This window comes from Vicugna pacos, chromosome 21 (assembly GCF_048564905.1).
Source record: "Vicugna pacos chromosome 21, VicPac4, whole genome shotgun sequence".
In the NCBI taxonomy this organism is placed as follows: Eukaryota; Metazoa; Chordata; class Mammalia; order Artiodactyla; family Camelidae; genus Vicugna; species Vicugna pacos.
The window spans coordinates 2,716,184-2,743,380 of NC_133007.1; the positions used below are offsets into that span (position 1 = coordinate 2,716,184).

General features: G+C 56.6%; 1 protein-coding gene across 9 annotated transcripts in view; it reads right to left on the reverse strand.

Annotated features, from left to right (window-relative positions):
* Positions 1 to 464: 464 nt before the first annotated feature.
* Positions 465 to 27,197, reverse strand: part of LOC140687919 (uncharacterized) — a 106,052-nt gene continuing 79,319 nt past the window's right edge. For 2 of the 9 annotated variants that reach the window (XM_072945842.1, XM_072945844.1), the window contains 4 exons: positions 19,376 to 19,448; positions 11,530 to 11,656; positions 7,577 to 8,500; positions 465 to 1,159 (listed from right to left, as the gene is read on the reverse strand). In XM_072945842.1, the coding sequence (XP_072801943.1) occupies positions 465 to 1,159; positions 7,577 to 7,646 (765 nt within the window). In that variant the 5' untranslated portion in view covers positions 7,647 to 8,500; positions 11,530 to 11,656; positions 19,376 to 19,448. Of the gene's footprint in view, positions 1,160 to 7,576; positions 9,094 to 11,529; positions 11,657 to 14,235; positions 14,321 to 19,375; positions 19,449 to 27,197 lie in introns of those variants that run through there. The other 7 variants (XM_072945847.1, XM_072945843.1, XM_072945849.1 and 4 more) reach the window with 7 other exon arrangements.

Sequence of the window (27,197 nt, forward strand, 5' to 3'; positions counted from 1 at the left end):
CACCACGGCCTCCTGCCCAGACATCGCCCAGGTCTCTCCCCAGGATCTTGCCCAGGGCTGAGGGGCAGCTCAGCACCCCCGGCTCTGACCTGGAGCACCGGGCCCACCACCCGGGGATTCAGGTAGAGGGCCAGGAGCCCCCCGAAGCAGAGCCCAAAGGTGAGAAGGGCAGGGCCGGTGCGGGTGTGTAGGTGAGGGAGGGCGGAGGGCTGGGCCACACAGGGAGGCATTCCCAAAGTCTGCTGTTGGGACCAGAACAAAGACTGGCCTCAGACCACCTGTCTGGAAGAATTCAGTCACAGAACAAGTGCCTGTGGGCACTTGCTCGGTGGGAGCTGTCTGCAAAGCTCTGGGAAGATTTCTGTCCTTGAAAAGGCACGTGGAAAGGGAGGCATGTGGGTACCTTTTTCCAGGTTGTGCCTGAGCACAACCACTAGACTTAAAGCTCTCTCCACGTCCAACAGTTACAGGTCCAGAGCAGGCAGGGGCAGGGGAAGACGCCAGAGAACAAACACAGGACCACCAGGGTCCAGCAGGAGACCGCGAACTCCCTCCAGCTGCTCCTGCTGAACATGAAGATCCTGCTGCTCCAGCTGCATATGAAGAGCCTGCCATTCCTGCTGATCTAGCTGCTCCTGAAGAGCCCGCCGTTCCTGCTGATCTAGCCGCTCCTGAAGAGCCCGCCGCTCCTGAACAGCCTGCCGCTCCTGCTGATCTAGCCGCTCCTGAAGAGCCTGCCTCTCCTGAAGAGCCTGCCTCTCCTGCTGATCTAGCCGCTCCTGAAGAGCCCGCCGCTCCTGAAGAGCCCGCGGCTCCTGAAGAGCCTGCCATTCCTGAAGAGCCCGCCGCTCCTGAAGCGCCTGCCGTTCCTGCTGATCTGGACGCTCCTGAAGAACCTGCCGTTCCTGCTGATCTAGCCGATCCTGAAGAGCCTGCAGCTCCTGAAGCGCCTGCCATTCCTGAAGAGCCCACAGCTCCTGGAGAGCCCGCCACTCCTGCTCATCTAGCCGCTCCTGAAGAGCCTGCAGCTCCTGCTGATCTTGCCACTCCTGAAGAGCCTGCAGCTCCTGCTGATCTTGCCACTCCTGAAGAGCCTGCTGCTCCTGCTGATCTTGCTGCTCCTGAGAAGCCTGCAGTTCCTGCACCTGCACCTGGGCCGCTGGGCAGTGGAGAACCATTTTAGGCATCATCACCCCCTAGGGCTGTGCCCCCTCTGCACCCTCCTACACCTTCTCCAAAATCCCACCATAAATCGCCTCCCCTACCCGAAGTTGACTTCCCTACCCCTGAATTTGCTTTTGTTTTGTTTTTCTTTAGTTTCGTTTATTTGTTTTACATCATTTATGGCATCCTATATTTTTCAATTTTCCACCTCCTTTAATAAAATACAGATTTTTTTCCCTTCTAAATTGTGCATTTCAGGAACATTAAGTGCATTCCCATGCTGTCCGACCATCACTATCATGTAGTTTTATGCTCTTTACGCTATTTATGCCTGTGAAGTACATCCCACCACGGCCTCAAACCCCTCCTCTGGACACTCCTGGGCATGCACACTCCTGGGCCTGCACACTCCTGGATCTGTACACTCCTGGGCCTTCCCTGGCATGGGCCTTCTCTGGCCCTGGCTTGCACACTACTGGGCCTGCACACTCCAGGACATGCACAATCTTGAGCCTGAACACACCTGGACCTGTATACTCCTGATTTTGCACACTCCTGGGCCTGAACACTGCTGGGCCTGCACAGCCCCAGGCCTGTACAATTCTGGGCCTGCACACTCTTGTCTCTGCACACTCTGGAGTCTGCACACGCCTGGGCCTGCACACTCCTGGTCCTGCACACTCCTGGACCTACACAATGTTGGGCCTGCCCACACCTGGGCCTGTATACAAATGGACCTGCACACTCCTGTGTCTTATCCCTCCTGTGTCTGCACACCCCTGGGCTTGAACACGGCTGGGCCGGCCCTCTCCTAGGCCTGCACACTCCTGGGCCTGTACACGCCTGCACCTGTTCCCTCCGTTACCTACACACTGCTGTGCCAACACTCTCCCAGGCCTGTACACTCCTGGGCCTGTCCCGGCCTGAGCCTGCACCCCTCTGGGCCTGCACACTCCTCTGTCTGCACACTACTGGGCCTTCCCTCTCTTGGGCCTGCCCCTCCTGGGCCTGCACACACATGGGCCTACTCTCTCCTGAGCCTAAACCCTCCTGTGTATGCACACAAATGGGCCTGCTCCCTCCTGTGGCTGCACACTCCAGGGCCTGGACATTCCTGGGCCTGCTCCCTCCAGTGCCTTCACACTCTTGGGCCTGCACACTCCTGGGCCTGCTCGATCCTGTGCCTACACACTCCTGGGCTTGTACACACATGGGCCTGCAGACTCCTGTGCCAGCACACTCCTGGGCCTGCACACCCTTGGGCCTGCACACTCATGGGCCTGCACACACATGGGCCTACTCTCTCCTGGGCCTTAACCCACTTGTGTATGCACACTACTAGGCCTGCACACTCCTGGGCCTGCACACTATTGGGCCTGCCCTGTCCTGGGCCTGGCACACACATGGGCCTACTCTCTCCTGGGCCTAAACCCTCCTGTGTATGCACAGTAATCGGCCTGCACACTCCTGAGCCTGCACACTCCTTGGCCTGCTCTCTCCTGCGCCTGCACACTCCTGGTCCTGCACACTCCTCGGCCTGTACACTCCTCGGTCTTCACACTCCTAGGCCTGCACACTCCTGGACCTGCCCTCTCCTTGGCAGGACCTCAACATTTCTTCCGTCTCCTTTGCCTGCACGCTCCTGGTCCTGCACAATCCTGGGACTGCTCCATCCAGTGCCTGCACACTCCTGGACCTGCCTTCTCCTTGGCCGGCCCTCAACAGAACTGCCCTCTCCTTTGTCTGCGCACTCCTGGGCCTGGACACACCTGGGCCTGCCCCCAACTGTCCTGCCCTCTGCTGTGTCTGCACACCCCTAAGCCTGCACACTCATGTGCTTGCTCCATCCTGTGCCTGCACACTCCTGTGTTTGAACACTCCTGTGCATGCATACTCCTGGCCTTCCCTCCCCTGGGAATGCAGACACCTGGGCCTGCACACTCCTGGACCTGCTCTCACCTGGGCCTGCACCCACTTCGGCCGGCCCGCTCCTCGTCCTGCACATTCCTGGGCCTGCTCTCTCCTGTGCCTCCACACTCCTGGGCCTGCACACTCCTGGGCGTGCACACTCCTGTGTCTGCAGACTCCGGGACTCCACACTCCTGGGCCTATACACTCCTGGTCCTGCCCACTCATGGGGCTGCACACAACTGTGTCTGCCCTCTCCTGGGTCTGCACACTACTGGGCCTGTACATTCCTGGCCTGCTCCCTCCTGTGCCTCCACACAATTGGGCCTGCACACTCCTGGGCCTGCAGTGTCAAGAGCCTGCACACTCATGGGCCTGCCTTCTCCTGAGCCCACACAATCCCTCGTCTGCACACTCCTGGGCCTGCACACGGCTGGGCTGGCCCTCTCCTAGGCCTGCCCCCAATTCGGCCGACCCTCTCCTGAACCTGTACATTCTTGGGCCTTCACACTACTGGGCCTGCTCCCACTTGTGCCTGCACACACCTGGGACTGCACACTCCTCGGCCTGCTCCCTCCTGTGCCTGCACAGTCCTGAGCATGCGCACTCCTGGGCCTGCACAATCCTGGATCTGTACACTCCTGGGCCTTCCCTGGCATGGGCCTTCTCTGGCCTGGGCTTGCACACTACAGGGCCTGCACACTCCTGGATTGCACACACCTGGGCCTGCACACTCCTCGGTCTGCTCCCTCCTGTGCTTGCACACTCCTGGGCCTGCACACTCCTTTACCTGCTCCCTCCTGTGACTGCATACTCATGGGTAAGCACAGTCTTCGGCCTACACAACACTGGCCCTGCCGTACCCAGGAAAGCGCCCCCTTGTCCGACACTCTCACAACCCTGCACACTCCTGGGGCTGCACAATACAGGGCCTGTACGCATCTATCCCTACACACTCCTAGGCCTGCAAAATCCTGGGTCTCCTCCCTCCTGTACCTACACACTCCTGGGCCTACACAATCCAGGGCCTGCAGACTCCTGGGACTGCACACACCAGGGCCTGCACTCTCCTGGACCTGTGCACAACTGGGCCTGCACGAACATTGGCCTGAACACTCCTGGGCCTGACTTCTCATGGGCCCACACAATCCCTCGTCTGCACACTCATGGGCCTGCCCTCTGCATGGCGTGCACGGTACTGGGACTCCCCATTCCTGTACCTGAACACTCATGGGCCTGCCCTCTCCTGGGCCTGCACACTCTGGAGCCTGCCCTCACCTGGTTCCGCACACTACTGGGACTGCACACTACTGGGCCTGCACACTGCTGGGCCTGCACAGCACTTCGCCTGTAAACACTTGGGCCTGAACATACCTGTCTCAGCACACTCTGGTGTCTGCACACTCCAGGGCCTGCACGAACCTAGGCTTGGACACTACTGGGCCTGCACACTGCTCGAACTGCACACACACGGGCCGGCACACAACAGGACCTGCACAATCTTGGGCATTAACACACCTGGGCCTGTATACTCCTGATTCTATACACTCCAGGGCCTGACAGCCCTGGGCATGCATACTCCTGGGCCTGCACACTCCAGGGTCTGTACCCTCTTAGGCCTGCCCTGGCCTGGGCCTGCACCCTCCTTGGCCTGCACACTCCTGTCTGCACACTCCTGGGCCTGCACAAGGTTGGGCCTGCACACACCTGGGCCTGTATACTCCTGGATCTGCACACTCCTGTGACTGATCCCTCCTGTGTCTGCACACTCCTGGGCCTGCACACTGCTGGGCCTGCCCTCTCCTGGGCCCGCACAATCCCTCGAGTGCACACTCAGGGCCTGCACACTCATGGGCCTTCCCTCTCCTGGGCCTGCCTCCAATTCGCCCGGCCCTCTCCTGGACCTGCACACACCTGGGCCTGCACACTCCTGGACCTGCTCACACCTCGGCCTGCATGAACCTGGGCTTGTACACTCCTGGGCCTGTTACCACCTATGCCTGTGCACAGCTAGGCTTGTTCCCATCTGTGCCGGCACACTCCTGGGGCTACACACGGATTGAAGTGCACAGCCCTAGGCCTGTACAATACTGGGCCTGCACTCTCCTGTCTCTGCACACTCCGGTCTGCACACTCCTTGGCCTGCACACTCCTGAGCGTACTCCCTCCTGTGCCGGCACACTCCTGGGCCTGCTCCCACCTATGCCGACACACTTCTGGGCCTGTCCCTCTTGTGCCGTCACAATCCTGGGACTGCACACTACTGTCTCTGCACACTCCAGTGTCTGCACACTCCTGGCCCTGTACACCTCTGCACCTGTTCCCTCCTTTACCTGCACACTGCTGTGCCGACACTCTCCCGGGCCTGAACTCTCCTGGGCCTTCCCTGGCCTGGACCTGCACCCTCCTTGGCCTGAACACTCCTCTGTCTGCACACTCCTGGGCCTGCACAATCCTGGGCCTGCAAACCCTAGGGCCTGCACACACATCGGCCTGTACACTCCAGGGCCTGCAAAATCCAGGGCCTGACTTGGCCTGAGCCTGCACCCTCCTTGTATTGCACACTCCTCTGTCTGCACATTCTTGGGCCTGCATACTTCTTGCCCTGCACATTGCTGGGCCTGCCTTATCCTGGGCCCGTACAATCCCTCGTGTGCACTCTCCTGGGCCTGCACACTCCTGGGCCTGCACTCTCCTGGATTGCACACTCATGGGCCTGCACACTCCAGGACATGCACAATCTTGAGCCTGAACACACCTGGGCCTGTATACTCCTGATTTTGCACACTCCTGGGCCAGAACACTGCTAGGCCTGCACAGCCCTAACCTGTACATTCCTGGGCCTGCACACCCCTGTCTCTGCACACTCCGGAGTCTGCACACGCCTGGGGCTGCACACTCCTGGGCCTGTACACTCCTGGGCCTACACACTCCTGGGGGTGCTCACTGCTTGGCCTGCACACTCCTGGGCCTGCACATTCGAGGGCCTGCACTCTCCTGGGACTGCACACACCTGGGCCTGCATGCTCCTGGACCTGCGCACACCTGGGCCTGCACGAACCTGGGCTTCTACACTCCTGGGCCTGCACACTCCTGTACATGCTCACTCCTGGGACTGTATAATCCTGGGCAAGCACAGTCTTGACCTACACACCCCTGGCCCTGCCCTATCCCGGGCCAGCCCCCACTTCGGCCGACCCTCTCATGGACCAGCACACTCCTGGCGCTGCACACTCCAGGGCCTGCTCGCATCTGTCCCTACACACTCCTTCGTCTGCAAACTCCTGGGCCTGCTCCCTCCTGTACCTACACACTCCTGGGCCTGCACATTCCAGGGCATGCCCTCTCCTGGGCCTGCACACTCCAAGGACTGCACACACCTGGGCCTGCTCACTCCTGTGACTGCATACTCCTCGGCCTACAAACTCCTTGTCCTGCACACTCCTTGGCCTGCCCCATTTGGCCCTGCCCTCTCCTGTGATGGCCCTCACCTTTCCTGCACTCTCCGGGGCCTGAACACTACTGGCCCTGCACACTCCTGGGCCTGCACACTTCTGTCCCTGCACACTCCTAGGCCTGCCCTCTCCTGGGCCCGCACAAAGCCTCGTCTGCACAGTCCTGGGCCTGCACACTCCTTGGCCTGCACACCAGCCCTCTGTGGGGCCCTTCCTTTGCTGAGTCTGTGCATGAGCTCCCTGTGATGCCAGCCCGCAGAGGTGACAGGTGCAGTAGGTGTTTGTGGTTCTAGAGACATGATGGCTTTCCTAGGAAGCCAGGTCCAGAATGATCCCCACTGCGCCGATGGGGGATTGGGGAGACCCTGAGAAGCAGGTGGCTTGTCCAGGGTGACAGCACTGCTGGCGGGGGAGCCGGGTCTGAAGCCAGCTGTGTCATCAGAGCTGTGACCCTGGCTGCATCCAGGCCTCCCCAGGGCTATAGGAGGGGCCGTGTTGGTGTCACTGGGTGGACATGGCATGGGGTGGGAAGTGAGCCATCAGCAGCCCAGAGAGGCCCTTGGGGAGCTTTGTGTAAGGAGGAAGCTTGGGGAAGGGGACCCCAGGAAGTGACCTCACTTCCCTGGCAACAGAGCCCAACAGAACTTGGGACCCAGGTCACCAGGCACCCGCTGTGTAGAGAAGGACACTTCTCAACCTACTTGGCTGGTGAACTCAGCTCAGCTCAGACATGTTTTGTTGCATCCCAAGATCCCGAGGTCGCGGCCCCCGGAAAGCCCGCAGCAACGGCCTTTGCCAACAGTGCCGACAGTGGGTCGGGTCTCACCCCAGGCGCCTCTGGCCTTTTGGCCAGAGGGACCGAAAGGTAACACAGGGAGGCCCAGGGCAGGCCCGCCCAGGCCGGGCCACCACTCAGACCCCACCCGGGTGGCCCCACAGCCCCTTCCTGACTGGTGGCGGTGGGGCAGTCATGTTGGGGGGGGTCCTGCCTCAAGCAAGAGCAGGCTGAGGAAGGGTCAGAGGCCTGGGGGGCCGATCACGTCACCAACCTGGGTCCAAGCGGGCTGGCTGGGATGTGGAGAACCGGGGCAGGGCCCTGCTGCCCGAGGTGGCGCCCATGCCCTAGGGTGTGTCTCTTGCCTCCCGGGTGACTGAGATGACCAAGGTCCCAGTCTGATCAGGCAGCAGACGGTCGAGTGGGGCAGAAGCAGGAGTGGTCCTGGCCAGGCAGGGCTCTGAGACCTCCGGGCCGGGCCGGCTGCCGGTCACTGTCATTGCAGAGCCAGACACCGCAGGATCCGGGGAACCAGGACACTCATGCCAGCTCCCCAAGTGAGGGGCTGGTGTGCCACACTGTGGAAGGCCAGCACAGGCTCCGGAAGAGTCTGGGTATGAAGGGCTCCCCACCACCACGGCCTCCTGCCCAGACATCGCCCAGGTCTCTCCCCAGGATCTTGCCCAGGGCTGAGGGGCAGCTCAGCACCCCCGGCTCTGACCTGGAGCACCGGGCCCACCACCCGGGGATTCAGGTAGAGGGCCAGGAGCCCCCCGAAGCAGAGCCCAAAGGTGAGAAGGGCAGGGCCGGTGCGGGTGTGTAGGTGAGGGAGGGCGGAGGGCTGGGCCACACAGGGAGGCATTCCCAAAGTCTGCTGTTGGGACCAGAACAAAGACTGGCCTCAGACCACCTGTCTGGAAGAATTCAGTCACAGAACAAGTGCCTGTGGGCACTTGCTCGGTGGGAGCTGTCTGCAAAGCTCTGGGAAGATTTCTGTCCTTGAAAAGGCACGTGGAAAGGGAGGCATGTGGGTACCTTTTTCCAGGTTGTGCCTGAGCACAACCACTAGACTTAAAGCTCTCTCCACGTCCAACAGTTACAGGTCCAGAGCAGGCAGGGGCAGGGGAAGACGCCAGAGAACAAACACAGGACCACCAGGGTCCAGCAGGAGACCGCGAACTCCCTCCAGCTGCTCCTGCTGAACATGAAGATCCTGCTGCTCCAGCTGCATATGAAGAGCCTGCCATTCCTGCTGATCTAGCTGCTCCTGAAGAGCCCGCCGTTCCTGCTGATCTAGCCGCTCCTGAAGAGCCCGCCGCTCCTGAACAGCCTGCCGCTCCTGCTGATCTAGCCGCTCCTGAAGAGCCTGCCTCTCCTGAAGAGCCTGCCTCTCCTGCTGATCTAGCCGCTCCTGAAGAGCCCGCCGCTCCTGAAGAGCCCACGGCTCCTGAAGAGCCTGCCATTCCTGAAGAGCCCGCCGCTCCTGAAGCGCCTGCCGTTCCTGCTGATCTGGACGCTCCTGAAGAACCTGCCGTTCCTGCTGATCTAGCCGATCCTGAAGAGCCTGCAGCTCCTGAAGCGCCTGCCATTCCTGAAGAGCCCACAGCTCCTGGAGAGCCCGCCACTCCTGCTCATCTAGCCGCTCCTGAAGAGCCTGCAGCTCCTGCTGATCTTGCCACTCCTGAAGAGCCTGCAGCTCCTGCTGATCTTGCCACTCCTGAAGAGCCTGCTGCTCCTGCTGATCTTGCTGCTCCTGAGAAGCCTGCAGTTCCTGCACCTGCACCTGGGCCGCTGGGCAGTGGAGAACCATTTTAGGCATCATCACCCCCTAGGGCTGTGCCCCCTCTGCACCCTCCTACACCTTCTCCAAAATCCCACCATAAATCCCCTCCCCTACCCGAAGTTGACTTCCCTACCCCTGAATTTGCTTTTGTTTTGTTTTTCTTTAGTTTCGTTTATTTGTTTTACATCATTTATGGCATCCTATATTTTTCAATTTTCCACCTCCTTTAATAAAATACAGATTTTTTTCCCTTCTAAATTGTGCATTTCAGGAACATTAAGTGCATTCCCATGCTGTCCGACCATCACTATCATGTAGTTTTATGCTCTTTACGCTATTTATGCCTGTGAAGTACATCCCACCACGGCCTCAAACCCCTCCTCTGGACACTCCTGGGCATGCACACTCCTGGGCCTGCACACTCCTGGATCTGTACACTCCTGGGCCTTCCCTGGCATGGGCCTTCTCTGGCCCTGGCTTGCACACTACTGGGCCTGCACACTCCAGGACATGCACAATCTTGAGCCTGAACACACCTGGACCTGTATACTCCTGATTTTGCACACTCCTGGGCCTGAACACTGCTGGGCCTGCACAGCCCTAGGCCTGTACAATTCTGGGCCTGCACACTCTTGTCTCTGCACACTCTGGAGTCTGCACACGCCTGGGCCTGCACACTCCTGGTCCTGCACACTCCTGGACCTACACAATGTTGGGCCTGCCCACACCTGGGCCTGTATACAAATGGACCTGCACACTCCTGTGTCTTATCCCTCCTGTGTCTGCACACCCCTGGGCTTGAACACGGCTGGGCCGGCCCTCTCCTAGGCCTGCACACTCCTGGGCCTGTACACGCCTGCACCTGTTCCCTCCGTTACCTACACACTGCTGTGCCAACACTCTCCCAGGCCTGTACACTCCTGGGCCTGTCCCGGCCTGAGCCTGCACCCCTCTGGGCCTGCACACTCCTCTGTCTGCACACTACTGGGCCTTCCCTCTCTTGGGCCTGCCCCCAGTTCGGCCGGCACTCTCCTGGACCTGCACTCTCCTGAGCCTGACCTATCCTAGGCCTTAACAGTCTTGGATCTGCACACTTCTGGGCCTGCTTCCACCTGTACCTGCTCACTCTTCTGACTGCATTCTCCTGGGCCTGCACACTCCTGGACCTGTACACTCCTGGGCCTTCCCTTGCGTGGGCCTACGCTGGCCTAGGCTTGCACACTACTGGGCCTGCACACTGCTCCAACTGCACACTCATGGGTCTGCACACAACAGGACCTGCACAATCTTGGGCATTAACACACCTTGGCCTGTATACACCTGATTCCGTACACTCCAGGGCCTGAAAAATGCTGGGCCTCACAGCCCTGGGCATGCATACTCCTGGGTCTGCACACTCCAGGGTCTGTACCCTCCTGGGCCTGCCATGGCCTGGGCCTGAACATACCTGGGCCTGCACACTCCTGGACCTGCACAATGTTGGGCCTGCACACACCTGGGCCTGTATACTCCTGGACCTGCACACTCCTGTGACTGATCCCTACTGTGTCAGCACACTCCTGGGCCTGTACACTCCTGGGCCTGCCCCCAATTCGGCCGGCCCTCTCCTGGACCTGCACACTCCTGGCCTGCACACTCCAGGGCCTGCGCTCTCCTAGGCCTGCACACTTCTGGGTCTGCACCTACCTGGGCTTGCACACTCTTCTCTCTGCACACTCCTGGGCCTAAACAATCCTGGGCCTGCACACTCCTGGGCCTGCACATCCCACAGCCTGCACACACCTGGGCCTGTACACTCCTGGGCCTACACACACACACAGGCCTGTACACTCCAGGCCAGCACAATCGTGTGCCTCCTCCCTCCTGTGTGTGCACACTACTGGGCCTGCACACTCCTGGATTGCACACTCATGGGCCTGCACACTCCAGGACTTGCACAATCTTGAGCCTGAACACACCTGGGCCTGTATACTCCTGATTTTGCACACTCCTGGGCCTGAACACTGCTGGGCCTGCACAGCCCTAGGCCTGTACAATTCTGGGCCTGCACACTCCTGTCTCTGCACACTCCGGAGTCTGTACACGCCTGGGCCTGCACACTTCTGGGCCTGTACACCCCTGGGCCTGCACCCTCCTTGGCCTGCACACTCCTCTGTGTCTGCACACAGCTGGGCCTGCACACTCCTGGGCCTGCAAACTTCAGGGCCTGCACTCTACTTGGCCTGCACACTACTGGGCCTGCTCCCTCCTTTGCCTGCACACTCCTGGGCATGCACACTCCTGGGCCTGCACACTCCTGGGCCTGCCCTGTCCCTGGCACCAGCCTCCTTCACCCCAACGGTGCCACTCACACGGCCGCGGCGTCTAGCCAGGAGCCCCCAACCGAAACCCCTCCCGAGGGACCCCCTTGCCGGTCCCCAGGGAAGCAGCGGGGCTCCTCTTACCTGCGAGGCGGAGACGTAGTCCAGCTGCAGCCTGACGTCCAGCTGCCGGGCGTGCAGGGCCAGCGTGCATGAGGGCAGCAGGATGGCCGTGATCGGCTGGAAGCTGCCCCCGGAGCCACTACCGCCCCTTGGGGAAGAGGAGGAGGAAAATCCACGTCAGTGCCAAGAACACAGGACCCGTCCACAGAGGGCCCCTCAGGTGTGACAACCCCAGAGGCGCCCGCAGCCGACCTGGGCTGAGAGCCACTTTTCTCGCGGAAGCTCAAGGACCTATGCTGAGCCTCCCTCTCCCTCCCTAAAGAGGGAAAACCCAGAGGTTTTCTAACTTTGCACTCACTGTCCATGTATCAGCCATGTCTAGTTTACCTCCCCAGCAGGGCAGACCCCCTCCCTGCCTTCCCCACCCTCTGCAGGCGGCTCTCGGGGGCCGGAGGGGCGCCCTTCCTCCCTGAGGCCAGCCCTGCTGGGGCAGCAGGTGTAATAGAAAAGACCAAATCTGACTGCCTATTAGATCTGTTCTTTTTCCTTTAACCCTCTGCTGTTTTCCAGGCTGTCTTACCAGCTCTGCCCCTTTTGTAAAACAATGTTGCCTTCAGCCTGAAATTGACAGCAGAGCCTGTTCTCAAGGCTCTCAGCCTTCAGGATAAGAGCTCTTTTCCTCTCCTATACACACAACAAGCTGCAGAACAGAAAGTAACATTTGTTTTGTTAGAGGTTTTACAGGGGCCCCATGAGCTGACCCACAACTGCAAAAACAAAGAATTCCTGCACCAAGGACTTTGCACCAACCACCCACAACCCCTCTCCTTTCGAGTGTAAAAGGAGCCTGAAGTCTCACTCGGAGAAGGTGGCTCTCCAGGACATTAGCCTGCCACCTTCTCGGTCAGCTGCCTTTCCAAATAAACTCACTATTCTTTACCCCGACACCGCATCTCCCGATTTCTTGGCCTGTCGTGCGACTTGCGGAATGAGTGTGGACTTGGAAACACAGGGAAGGAAAGCCAAGTCAGGACTCTCACCCTCTGCCTCTGCTCAGAATACCACCAAGGGGTTGCTGGGACAGTGGACGGAAAACTGAGGCTGCAACACGACCATGAGCACTGGGCCTGGGTGGGAGAGATGGCGGGTGCTGTCCGAAGCGCACCCGGCCTCCTTCCGAGTCACATCACACCCACGTCCCCAGACCCAGGGAGGCCTGGAGCCCCACACAGCAGAGCGCCTCCAAACCTGCAGATGCCCAGTGACCGGTCCACTGTGCACCCTCTGGCGCCCTCCTCCCCGCTCCTCCTCCTCCTGCCCCGCTGGCTCAGCCCTGGTCCCACCACATCCTCACCCAGGGCCAGCACTGCTGCAGGAACACCCTCGGCAGGCCACCCAGCCTCACGCCCTCAGGTCCGCACACCTGGTTGGTGCAGCTCTGCCCCTTTCCAGCCCTCACCACCGACTCTCCAACCGCCTGCTCTCCCGGCCTCCGCCCCCAGTCCTAGAGAGCGCCTCCTCTGGTCACGGCATCCTGCCCTCTAGGGTCGACAGGGCCTGCACATTCCTGGGCCTGCACACAACTGGGCCTGCACACTCCTGGACCTACGCACACCGGGGCCTGCAGGAACCTGGGCCTGTACACTCCCAGGCCGGTTCCGTATTGAATCTGCACACTTCTGGGCCTGCACGCCCCTGGACCTGCGCACACCTGGGCCTGCACGAACGTTGGCCTGTACACTCCTGTATCTGCTCACTCCTGTGACTGCATACTCCTGGGCCTGCAAACTCCTGGGCCTGTACACCCCTGGGCCTGCCCTGGCCTGAGCCTGAACCCCCCCTGGGCCTGCACACTCCTCTGTGTGCACACTACTGGGCCTTCCCTCTCTTGGGCCTGCCCCCAATTCAGCCGTGACTCCCCTGACCTGCACACTCCTGGGCCTGACCTATCCTAGACCTGCACAGACCTGGATCTGCAGACTTCTGGGCCTGCTCCCTCCTGTGCCATCACACTTCTGGGACTGCACACTTGTGCGCCTGCACACTCCTGGGTATGCACACTCCTGGGCCTGCACACTCCTTGGCTTACACACTAATGGGTCTGCACACACCTGGGACAGCACCCTGCTGGGCCTGCACACTCCTGGGCCTGCACATTCCTGAGTCTGCACATCCCAGAGCCTGCACACACCTGGGCCTGCACACTCCTTGGCCTGTGGTGACTGCACAATACTGGGCCTGCACGCTCCTGGACCTGCGCACACCGGGGCCTGCACGAACCTGGGCCTGTACACTCCTGGGCCTGCACACACCTGTACCTGCTCACTCCTGTGACTGCATTCTCCTGGGCCTGCACACTCCTGGACCTGTACACTCCTGGGCCTTCCCTGGCCTGGGCATTCACTGGCCTAGGCTTGCACACTACTGGGCCTGCACACTGCTCGAACTGCACACCCATGGGCCTGCACACAACAGGACCTGCACAATCTTGGGCATTAACACACCTGGGCGTGTATACTCCTGATTCTGTACAATCCAGGGCCTGAACACTGCTGGGCCTCACAGCCCTGGGCATGCATACTCCTGGGCCTGAACACTCCAGGGTCTGTACCCTCCTGGGCCTGCCCTGGCCTGGGCCTGCACCCTCCTTGGCCTGCACACTCCTCTGTCTGCACACTCCGGGGCCTGCACACTCCTGGACCTGCACAATGTTGGGTCTAAACCCACCTGGGCCTGTATACTCCTGGACAGGCGCCAACACGATCTGAAACATCAGAAGAAGCCGTCTGGCCAGCGTCACCTGCTCTTCTGGCTGGAAGAGTTCAAGGAAAATTTCGGGAGACAAACGATTTTCACGTCCACGGGCACCTACAAGAATTGGCACTGCCCCCGCCCCTACCCAAGCTCCCCTGTCAAAACCCACTCCTGTGGGGTTATGGCCCATGAAGGCCCAGAGGGCATCAGCACTAGACACTGCCAGGCACAGCTGCGGTCCTGAGCCTTCCCTCCTCAACCTTTCCCAGTAAGAAAGCAGATCAGACCAGCAGGCACAGATTCTGGGTCAGCGCTAGGACCTGGTTCACCTGCTGCAGGGAAACACCAACCTGCAGTCAGCTAGGACCGCCTGCAAACCCCAGGGACAGCCTATCACAAGCAGCCGATCCCCATGACTACAGGACCCGTATCGCCCAGGAAGAACACGACTCATAGTGAGCAGACACCTCCCCTGTGGCAGGACCAGCTGCTCCCCGTCCTCCGCTCTCCTTCCTACCCGGCCTGCTCCCCATCCTGCTCCCCCAGGGAGCCTCCCGGTTCACCTTCCACGGACCGCAGAGCAGACATGAGCGGTCCGGTTATTCCTGCAGAGCCTCCAGTCACACAGCTGTCTGGGGGCCAAATGAGCCTGCCCTGCGAAACGCATGAACCCCACACGAGCATGACTGCCACGCATGAAGCAGGCCAGGCCGCCAGCAGCCACCCAAGGAGGACTCTGTGGGGCACAGAGCGACAGGACAGCCCTGTGCCCGCAGCACTTACACCCACCTCCCACCTCCTGGGCCCAGCTTCCTCATGTGAGTCTGTCAGTTGTCAGTCCCGTGTGGGGTCAGGTGCACAAAGCTCAAGGCACACCTCCACCTGCCGTGTGGGTGGGGCTGGGGCCATGGAAGGGGAAGCACAGGCCCCGACCTCATCGGGCTCCCAGCGAGAGTGGGGCCGGTGCAGCTCGGGCAGCACTGTGCAAACCGGCACAGAGGGCATGTGGGGGGACACAGGGCTTTCAGGGAGCCAGAAGGCATCTGGGGGACATCGGGTGCTGCTGCCCAGGGGGCCTGAATCAGTGCCCAGGTGTGAGCGCCTGAGGGCAGCTGTCAGACACGGGGTGCCTGGATACAGTAACATCTGCAAAGGCCAAGGGCCCATGCATCTCGCCATGTACAAAGTCACCACACGCCACGGCAAGTCCTCGACACACAGGCTAAGCAAGTGCAATGTGTTATCTTTTCACTCCCCCCCCGTGATAAACTTGTTCTCTGTTTAGTGCCTTAGTCCTTGGATGCTACTCATTCATTTGTTGAGTAAGTTTTTGAAATTCTGCATGCACAGAGGAGTCAATTTACGGAACGCGATGGTCTTTGGGTCCTTTTTCACCTCACTCCTCCCTCCAGCCTCCACCAGACCTTCCTGCCCCCTGCCCCATCGTTCATCCACCCAAATCTTCCTCTGCCCCGGAGTCACGAGACACACGTGAATGTGGCCACAAAACACACTATACATATAGCTGGTACCAATGTGATGCTGGCACGTGGAAGACAAACGGGGCCGTGGGATGGTTCTCCAGAACCACTGAAGGGATCAGTTTACATGAGACCACAATACAACAGAGTTGACGTTCAATTCATTGGTCAAAGAATGCATTATTGAATAGTTAGCTCTGGCACAGTGGAAGGAAATAAAACCAGACTCCCCCTTTTTCAGGCATCTTATTCCATATGAGGCACAAGCATTTCAGACATGCTCAAGAGCAGAACTTGTACACAAAACAACAGAACGTCTGCCAGCAAAAGTCATCAGCAAGACTTCCAGGGGCGGGAGAGAGTTATACGGTGGTCCCTCCTCTCGCCAGACCCCTGGCAGCAGTTCCTCAAAGCCGCTGCTGATCCTCAGGCTCGGCAGGCCCACCAGCGTGCACAGAACAGAGCTGTAAAGGGAAGATCAGGCCGGACGCACTGCACATTTCTGTATCCACAGAAAACAAGGAGACAAAAGCCTGGACAACAGGGAGCCCAGATTATGGGCAGCCTGTACAGCGGGGCGCTGGGATAGCCTTTCAGGGGAGCAGCGTGCTCACCAAAGCAGAGCTGGGTTGCCTATGCAGGGGCAACATGATCTGAGCACAGAATTCATTTCTTGGATGAGGCCCGGCAGTCCGTGTAACTCTCAGCAGAAATGCAAAAACAACAGCGCTCAGATCTGGCTTCAGAGTACCCTCAAAGCCTGATACTCCTGTTCCTCATCTGTGTCTCCTAACCTGCGGGCTGGGCGGTGACAGAAGGGGGAACCCAAATGCAGAGGGCACTGCGGAACAGTCTAGGTCTGTCCCTGCCACAGAAACACCAGGCGGGCCGCACCTGTGAGCCACGTGCATGATCTCAGATGAGACTACCAGTCACACTGCGAGTGAAAACAGATAGGTGAGGTTAGTGTTGATAGAACGTTTCACTTAACCCAACACCTACCCAGCAAACAGCTGACTCAGTGCATTATTAATACGTCGACCAGCGTGGAGAGGGTGGCGCTCAAGGGTAGAGTATGGGCGTAGCGTGCACGAGGTCCTGGGTTCAATCCCAAGTACCTCCAATAAAAATAAACATATTTATCTAACCCCCCCAAAAAAAACCCAAAAATGAAGGAAAAAAAAATACGTGGACATGGATAAGATATCCCATAGCCACTTCTGTGTCTAGGTCTTCACAGCCTGCCATGTATTAACGCCGGCCACAAGTGGAGCCCTCCTCGGCCTGTGCAGTGTCAGCCACGGCACTGGACAATGTGGGTCCAGGTGTGGCTGACAGCTTGGAAGCTCCCGGTCACTATAAATGGACCCTGCACGATCAGAGGTGAGCGGCGGGGAGGGAGGGAGGTCCTGGATGCAGCCCTCTGTCCACCTCGGTCCTGGCTCCTCGGAGCCCTGTCCTCAGCAGGATGGATGGAGCACCAGCATCCATGGGAGGTCTCTCACTACAGACTGACCGGGGCTGGCCCCTGGCCCTCAGGCTCTCCGGCGTGTTACGGTGGCTTTTGGACACACCGCTCTAACGTGCCTCCTTGTTGGCGACCTGTGGTTCCTGTCATATAATCTGTACCGTAGGCTTTGACGGGACACATTCAGACTTATACAAAGCATGGATGAGCCTTAGGGAAGAGTTAGTCGTGTGCAGTTTTTACATTAACGAGTCATGATCTTTCAGTCCCTCAGGCCGGTCTTCAGAGACTAAGAGCTCAGACCACTCACCATTAGTTGGAGCAGCACCCACGAGACCCTGGATGCTCTTAGGGGGTGATGATGGGAGGCTGCTCAGGTGACAGCCTCGCAGGGCTGCACCCAGGACACCAAAGAAACCCTCTCTGGCCTTCTGACACACGCAGAAGTAATTAACTCCCATTTCACTGTCACCTACCCCTACAGCTGTCCCACTCTCAGCTCCGCAAGACGCTGAATGCCATTTGCGAAAAACTAACTACATCTCCTGCAGACAGGCCTATCTCATATCTGTGGAGCCCCTTACCTCTGGGGGCCACCCTGGTACCCAGGCAGCACACGGCACGACTGGTTAAGACTAAGACTGCGAGACTGTTAACGCCCAGACTGCACCAACATAAAAGCATGCAGAGTAACTCACTTTCTCCACTCAAGTTCCCCCTATAAACAAGACCATTAGGATTGAAGACTTCGGGTCTATGGGGAAGGAATCGCAGGTGAGACATAAAATCGTACCCCGAGGCAGACATCCACGTTCTGAACCCCACCCTGGGAGGTTGCAGAGCCCCTCAGGGCCCCTCCTGTTTCAGGATTCGAGGACGCTTGTGGGCCACACAGCGGGCACCCCAGTACCCCTGACCACCCCGTGTCTTAAGCCGGGCCTCCCAGACCACCTGGTCCCTGCTCTCACAGGAGGACACACGATCCCAGCGGTCAGCTCCTCACAGAGGCTGACCCTGATACATGGCACATCCTAGGACTCTCATCGTAGAGACAGATGGACGGACGGAGCACAGTGGTAACGGAAGGACACGCCTGCTCCGTCCTCAAATAAAGAACCCACCGATGTGACATTTCCCTATGAGCTACTTCACTTCAAACTGGCATTTGAATCCTGAAATGAGTTGTTTTCTTCACTTCAATATACGCTGTAGACTATTGTTTACTCTTCCTAAGCCTTTCCTTTTCACTGTCTTTTGTAAGTGGACTGCTTATAACGTCAAAGGTAAGGCCAGGGGAAGAGTCCTAACCTGGCGGTGGGAGTTGGGCATTTTAGGGCCAATGAGTCAGGGCAGAGTCAGGAGCGCAGGGACCGAACACGGAACGATCCCTCTGAGAACAGTTCAGTCGGCCGGATGGGCATCTGGAGACAGCGCGGTACGTAAATGTCCTACACAGGGAATGTAAAAGCCACTCCTGGGAGCTCCCTCTAACGCAAGCGCGTCTGGACAGACCTTCAATTGAGGTCTCTCTCCGGGACACGCGCTGACATCTGCGGGTCTGAGTGCCTGTGCACCCCCTCATCCAGGGTGGAACGCGCCTGACAGGGCTGGCACCTGGTCCTCCCATCGCCCTCCTCCACCGCCGTGTCCAGAGCTGCCAGCAGGGGTCCTGGTCACTGTCCTAGCTTTCCTAGAAACTTAATTCTTAGGCTGCTGGCCCCCAGCCCAAACAGATAGGATGGCTCCCTCTGAAGGCCTCTTCTCTCCTGGCTCAATCAGAGCACGTAAACGTGATGGAAATTCAAGACGTGTCCATGGCGGCCCCGGAGCTGAAGATGGCCCCTCCACGGCAACAGCAGGTACCGAAGCTTTAAACCCTGGTTTAGGTCTGAGGGCCGGGGTGTGAGGCTGGGGGACCTGGGTTGTGAGCCCATGCAGGGGAGCGGCACCAAAGGTAGTGACGGAGAGAACACCGGGAGGCTCTGAGCCAGCATTCACGCTAACACTGGGCAGCGACCCGACTCAGCAGCCTGGCCCTTCCCCTCCTATCCCGGAAGCTGGCGCTGACTACGGACGCCCCATCCCTGGGCCCGCATCTTCAGCGTGGCCCCAGCAGCCCTTCTTCTGCCCTCGCCACTCTCTGCAGGTGGATGTCATCCCCTACCTGATGATCGGCGTTGTCAAACAGTTCAGCAACGGGGGTGTGGCTTCTTTCCACCACCTGCTGATGGCACAGTCTGAGACAGAGTGAGAAAAGGGGGCGTGTTAGCAGAGCAAACCGTGAGCCAGAAGCCCCTTCCCTCCTTCCCACCACACACACACACACACACCCCCAGTGATGAATGCTAATGAATGCTTAATAAAATACTGTCCAGGGGTGGGTAGGAAAGCTTTCATTATGGAGTTTCACAGTTTACCTGGTGTAGTTATTCTCAACATGACTTCATTTCAGCGTCACAGAGCTGGGAAGAGAGATGCACCACTGACCATCCCAAGCTAGTACAAGCCAGTTCCAGGGCACCCCATCCCCTTTCATATGAATATGTGCACAAAATCCAAGTGCACCCTGACTAAAACCCCGAACTCTCACTCCAAATGAACAAACAAAACCACACTAGACATTGCCAGAACATATTTCAGAACATACAATATACACTAAACACACCCATACAACTGCTACCTGAAATCCAAACAGACATAGAAACCACCTCTTACTGCCTTGTTTCTTATACAAATCCATACCCACCTTGAATGTGCTCGAATATAAACCCATGCACACCACACATATGTGCACAACAAATACTCTATAGACACACAGGCCCTAAAAACTCACCAAGTGTACAACTGACTCAGGAACCAACCCCCAAAATACTGACACACAATCCCAAAGTCCTAAAATACATGTATTTCAAAATTCCTCACCACACAAACCACACAGCCTCTGTTTGCAAATACACACACGAAACATCTCCAGTCTCTCAGAATACACACCCATAAGCCCCATAAACCTAAATACAGTCACAAACAACTCACATTACTAAATGTACGAAAGACTACCTCACAAATATTGAAAACACAGACAAGCAATTCCACCAGGTTCTTCAACCATTTCATTCCAGAAGTAACACAAAGAGAATCCCTGAATGCTTTAATACACACAAAATCCTTATGCACACACTCACAAACTATCCATCAATATACACCCATCACCCTCCGATACACACAAGACACGGAAACAACAATATATTGGAAAGTATATTAGATTTAACCAGAAAAAAACCTAAAAGCATTTTCATACATGAAGACAGATTCCGTTAGTATTAAGCTGTGTAACACATCTCCAAAAAGGTTTAAATGCAACAAAAAACAATGGTTTCCTGTGGGGAAGAGGATTCGGATGACAGGGGAAAAGAGATGGGAGGAGGACTCATGACGGCATATTCCACTTCGCACAGTATCACTCTGAACCATGCAAAGGTACTACTTGTTCAAATACTATATTACAATCATTTAAAAAGTCAAAGTTAAATACTTAGCAACAATATAATACATTGAGAAACAGAAACGAGTGATTTCTCTTCTTAGACACATGGGCTGCATGATCATTTTTTGACGGACTGGGGCTTTCCAGCAGAAATGATCATTAGTAAGGCTGGTCCTGCTGGAGATTGGTTGGCACAAAAGGACTGCTTCCTTACGAATGCTGTGCAGACAGAACGGAACACACAATCTTCATTTCAAACGCTCGGTTTCATGGAGCCATAAATACCCAAGGGTCTAGCAGACTCCTAAGTTCAGAATTTTTTCAAAGTCTAGTTTCTGTTCAAGTCAGTCAAGAGCCAGGAAGGAAACAGAGTGGGTTGAGGGACACAAAACTAGGTTGACGGACAAAGAAATGAAATAAAGGGAACATCGAGTAAAACCTTCGTGCTATGAGTCTAAAAAACAATTCATAAATTGCCAAAAGCCTTAAACATAAAACAAGACACTATAAAACTCTTAGGCAAAATAGTATCGGACGTACATCTCAGCAATGTCCTCCTAGGAGACTCAACCCAAGCAACAGAAATAAAAGCAAAAATAAACAAAAGGGACCTAATTAAACTCACAAGCTTTTGTACAGCAAAGGAAACAGTAAGCAAAACAATATGACTACTTAGATAATGGAAGAAAATATTTCAAAAAGATGAGACTAACAAGGGATTAATTTCTAGAATATATAAACAGCCCCCACAACTTAATAAGAAAAAAAACAAAACAACCCAATCCAAAAGTGGGCAGAACTAAACAAGCAACTCTCCAATGAAAAAACACAAATGGCCAATAGGCACATGAAAAAATGCTGTGTACCACTAATTCTCAGAGAAACGCAAATCAACACTACACTGAGGTATCCCCTGACACCAGTCATAATGGTTCTCATTCAGAATTCCATAAACTATCAATGCTGGACAGGCTGTGGAGAAAAGGGAACTCTCCTACACTGTTGGTGGGAATGTAGTTTGCTGCAGCCATTACCAAAACAGTACTGAGATTCCTCAAAAGACTAAAGAAAGATTTACCATACGGTCCAGCAACCCCACTCCTGGGCGTATATCCAGAGGGAACTCTAATTCGAAAACATACCTGCACCCCAGTGGTCACAGCAGCACTATTTACAAGAGCCAAAATATGGAAACAACCTAAATGTCCATCGACAGATGACTGCATAAAGAAGCCGTGGTATATTTACAAAACGGAACACTACTCAGCCCTAAGAAAGAATACAATAATGACATTTGCAGCAACACGGATGGCCCTGGAGAATGGCATTCTAAGTAAAGTAACCCAGAAAGAGAAACAAAAATACCATACACTACCACTCATATGTGGTATCTTAAAAAAAAAAAAAAGACAAGGAAAACTGAACTTATTTACAAATCAAACACAGACTCACAGACATAGTAAATAAACTTATGGTCACCAGGGCAGAAGGCGGTGGGAAGGGATAAATTGCGAGTCCGAGATTTGAAAATACTGAGTGGTACATATAAAATAGATAAACAAGGTTACACTGTATAGCACAGAGAACTATATTCGGTAATCTTGTAGCAGGTTATGGTGAAAAACAATGCAAATACGAATATATATATATTCATGGATGACTGAAGCATTGTGCTGTACACCAGAAAATGACACAAGACTGTAACGTGACTGTACTTCAATTAAACAAAATGAATAAAATAATGTGGATTGTTTAGAGAGCCACAGACCAGTTGTGCTGCCACTCTGCCATGTGGAAGGAACTTCTGGTTCTTGCCTTCCTGCCACAGCCCTGCATAGAAGGTCTTCCCACACCCACCCAGGCCCACCTGCCCTCTGCCCCTCCCCCACGACAGAATGTCCTGACCCTCACATTCTACTGTTGAAATTCAAACTTCACCTGCCTTTGTTTGAGTTCTGAGCATCTGCTGGAGCAGTTAACTCACTCTCTGGGTCCTCCTCTGGATTTCTCTCATTGAGGCTACCAGGCAGCGCTGGTCCGTGCCCATGCCTGTGGGAATGGCTTTACAAAGAGGTAAGCCTGAATGCTGGGGATACGTTCTCAATGGCTCTGCCATCCCTCGAATCCTTGGGGTTCACATGTGACACTTCACTGTGGGCACACAGGTGGACTAAAGTGGAGGAAGGAGAGAGCCCTGGACCCCCAAGGACATCTCCCCTGGGGAGCCTGGGGAGACGGTGGAAACCAGAGATCGCAAGGGGAGGAGGGCTCCTGGAAGGTGGATCAACACGACTCAGGGGAATTGCCCTGGGTGTGGAGAAAGGACAGCAGCAGGCAGGGTGGTGCTTTGTAGAAGGGAGACAAGCCACTCTGAAACCTGTGTGTCGGGGTTAGTAGGTCTGAGCTGGTGGCACAGGGAGGGTCATGGGGAAAGCCTACCCTGTACCTTGTCCCTTAGGCACCTGACGCTTGCCCCATGATTTCCTTCTAAGGGATCTGAACCAGGGCATCCTGTATCTGATGGGGGCACGGGGAGAGAAGGGCTTAGCCAGAAAACTATTCAATGGGGGGTGGGGGGGTATCCTGTGGCCACATCTGCTATGACCTGCTTTCTACCAGAGCTAGTCAGGAAGGTACTCTAACTGCCACAGCCCAGATCTTCTCCCCTCCTTCCAGCCCAGAGCTCGCTCCTCAGTTAAGGTAACTGTTGCCTTGGATTCAGCAGGGGATGGGCAACCTCTCAACTGCAACCAAGACAGGGTTTGAGGTCCTCAGTTGTTCTTCCTTTTGTGGAAACGCAGTTCTGCAGACACTTGTGATACTTCTCCAGCATCTCACGGAGGACCCTCAGGCCTGCCTGTGACATCAGGAATTTGTTCATATTTCACGCCAGCGATTCATGGACAGGGAACAGATGTAGAGTGCGGGTGGTTCTGGTGGAACGACTATGAAGGCTGATTCCTTCTTAAAGGGGGGAAGGAGCCCAGCCCAGAAGCAGGAGGACAATCTTCTGTGTTGTTATTAAATGCCCTGTGGCACCTGTTCCGGCTAATTAGGTGCACAGGGGTGAGTGCCTTGTCCTCCTGAACAGGGATGTGTTCCAGACAACATTATCAATGACGGCACCTGGCTCATGCCTCTTTCTTAGTCTGTCTTCAATTTGAATGACTGGGAACTGGAAGAGGATGGACCACAGACACTACGTATTCCCATGATCAATGTAACATGACCATTTCCTGGCCTTCTGTACTCCTCTGCGGCCATCACTGGCTGTGAGAGGATGGAAACCACACATGTGGCTGCTTCTCAGACCCACGTTCCAGGAGCAGAACTCCTGAGTGATGGCAGTGACTCTGGTCACTGGGGATGGGGTGGCAAAACCCGGCCCATGTTAAGTGTCTGCTGAGGTCACGTGCACGCTGGGCCAGTGTATTATGGATTGGTATCAGGGTTATGTGGAACGCCAGGAAAGAAAGAGGATTTATACTGAGCATCAGGAAATGGAGGAGTAAGGAGGAGGTGGGCCCTTAATATTTTAGACACTACCTGGTTCACAAAGGCCCTTTGGCTGCCTACAACTTCCCTTGGAAAAGGTCTCTACCTGCTAGTGAGGCCTGCAAAGGAGCAGGTGTCCACACACCTCCAGGACTTGGGGGACAGCCTGTGAGAGTCAGGTGCAAGGGAATTCCTTACGGAGGCCCTGCGAGTCGGTGCTTGCTGAGACTATTTCTTCTCGGCAGGCAGGGGTCAGGGGCCTGGGTGAATGGGAGCAAGCTCCCTACTGGAGTAATTCCCAGTTAGAGGTCAGAGCATGAAAACTAGTCCAAGGGATCTGCACACGGCACAGTCTCCCCTGCCCAAATGTCCTTAAGCTGCTGACACTGACGCTCTGTGATTCCCCAGAGAGCCCCAGTCCTGGTTGCCCATTCTCCTCCTCCACTCACGCCTTTCCTTTGTCTCAACAGCATCTCCACTGCTGGGAACGGATGGGCTTACGAGCACTGGTGCCTCCCTGTCTCCATTCATGGCACTTCCCTTCCCCCCACCCGCTTCTGGCCCCCAACACTGGCCACCCTGGGAGCAGCACCTGCCACCCTCCTTGACCCCATTGTTCCCTCCTGGCACCACCCTGCTGCTGCCAGCTTTCTCCACGACACCTTTAGTCGCTACTGGTGGCCAGGTCCCCAGTGCCACTGAGCCTTGCAACATCACTGTCCAAGAAAGGTCAGAAGGGAGGCCAGCAGAGCCCCTCCACATGCAGAGCTTCGTTCTTACTCCAGGAACTGTCATCTGGGGTGCTCCTGGGACCCTCAGTGGGAATCCTACTTGCCCTGCTCCCCTATCCTTAAGACCTCAAGTGACCACCCCAGCTGTTGGGGTAACTCAGGATGGCAAGGCCCCAGGCCTTCCCCCTCTAGCTCCACCACCAGCTGCCCAGCTGGCCCCCCAGCATTCCACCTGTCAACGCTGGGCCACGGCCACCTGCCGCTTCCAGGGAGGGGAGTCTGGCCACCTCCCAGTCTCAGACCCCGCAGGATGACTCCTGTAACCGCAAGACCGTCTACAAGAACTACCGACGATGGCAGCGCTTCAAGAGCCTGGCCCGGAGGCACCTTCCCCAGAGCCCTGATGCAGAAGCTCTTTCCTGCTTCCTCATGTGAGTGAGTTCTCGGAGGGCACATGAGCTCATCTGGGGTTTCACATGGAGGACCCTGGGCTGGACTTGCAGGTTAGGTTTCTAAGGATCCTAGAAGGAAGGTCTGAGGGTGATGTCCATGCTATGACAAGGCACACTGTCCATCATACACTCACACTTCCAGTCCATGACATCCTTTCAGTGTCTTAGCTCAACTGATGACAACACCCTTGGCGAGTCCAGCTGACTTTCCTTCCGTGATTATCTTGGCAGTATTTACTGAAGACTTGCAGTCAGAGAGGGTGCTGGGGAAGGTGAGGAGCCACGGATGGAGTGCCCCCCTCTCCTGTACTGCTGTCTCCTCTGAACACAGGACTTGAGTGTGGGATGGCCAGGGGATGCCACCGCAGAGGAGGGGGAGGACCTACAGGGCCCAGGTGAGAGCTATGCGCATGCCTGGTCCTCACTGTTCTGGACAATTCTAGCGCAAACAGGGAGACGGTAGAGCTCTCCTAAGGGCAGGGACTCTCTCGTACTAGAGCGGTGAGCCTGAAGGCATTTCCACCTGACACGGGCACAATTACAGCTGATTCAGAGGATTGGGCAGGAGCCCACTTGGGCTCATCTGTGAAGCGGTATCAGATTCCCTGGCACAGGCCACACCTCAGAGATGACAGGGATCTGTGTTATGAAAAGTCAATCGTGAAGAGGAAAAGAGCTCCCCAAGGCACCGTGTCCCAGCTATGGCGTGGGAGTGCATGGTCTCCCTTCAGTGAGTGGGAGGGGGTGACAACAGTAGCCAGGAAGGCCTGTCTTTGACTCCCAGATACCTGCCTCTGCTCCTCCTGATGCTCAGTCATGCTGTGTTGGGGGATGTGCGGTCCATGATGCCAGGTGGGGTCAGGCTGGTGGGGAATGGGCTGTTCACTGAGACTGACCTTGACGGCTTACAGCCCAGTGCTTCGATCCCTGGCCCGACTCAAGCCCACTATGACGCTGGAGGAGGGACTGCAGCGGGCCTAGCAGGAATGGGAGCGCATGAGCAACTTCGACCGAATGATGTATTACGAGATGGCGGCAAAGTGAGTCCGCGTCCTGGACCCAAGGGCTGCGGTGGGTGAGGGCGACACCCCAGGGCAGGATCTGGCTGTGGTCAGAGAGGAGGAGGGAGGAGGCAGCTCCCCCAGCACAGGGTCCCCGCAGCCCAGAGGCCGGACTACATTCCAGAAGCCTCTCCCACACCTTGACAGCTTGGGTCTATTCGTCCTCTGCCCAGGGCTCCGCCCTTCCCTGATGTGGCCTTCTTTTGCCTTGATGAAGGGCTCACTAGGGGTGGAGCGGGGAAACTGTGAGCCCAGTGCGGTCAAACTCCAGCCCTCGCGGCTGTGCAGGGAAACATGTTCCACCCACCAGCCTGCTGCCTCCTTAGTGCTGGGGGCCTGGAGGCCACTCACATGGCATTTGGAACCCTCTCTCCTCCTGAAGTGTGGCCGGACTGGGTAACCTGGTGTCCCTCCCAGAGAGGCTGGGGAAGCCAGCGTGTCTCTTACCACAAGGGTCACTGGCTCTTCATGAAACTTCTTCGGGGTAAACCCTTCATTTGAAAAACCAAAACAAACAAGCACTTCTCAGAGGAAAGGAAAGCCTCTCCACTAACCTTAGGGTCCACATCCTACAACCTCTCCTGGGCCCAGTTTCCAGGTTTATGTTCCAGGACTCTCAGCATCAGCCCAGGATCCTGGATCCGGGCAAGGACCCCCGTGGGGAACACCTGCCTGATCTGGCCTCTGGCTGTCAGCCCTTCCTGTGTTTCTGGACACGGGCAGGGGGCAAGTGGATGGTCCCCTGTGGTCCTTCCACGCAGGC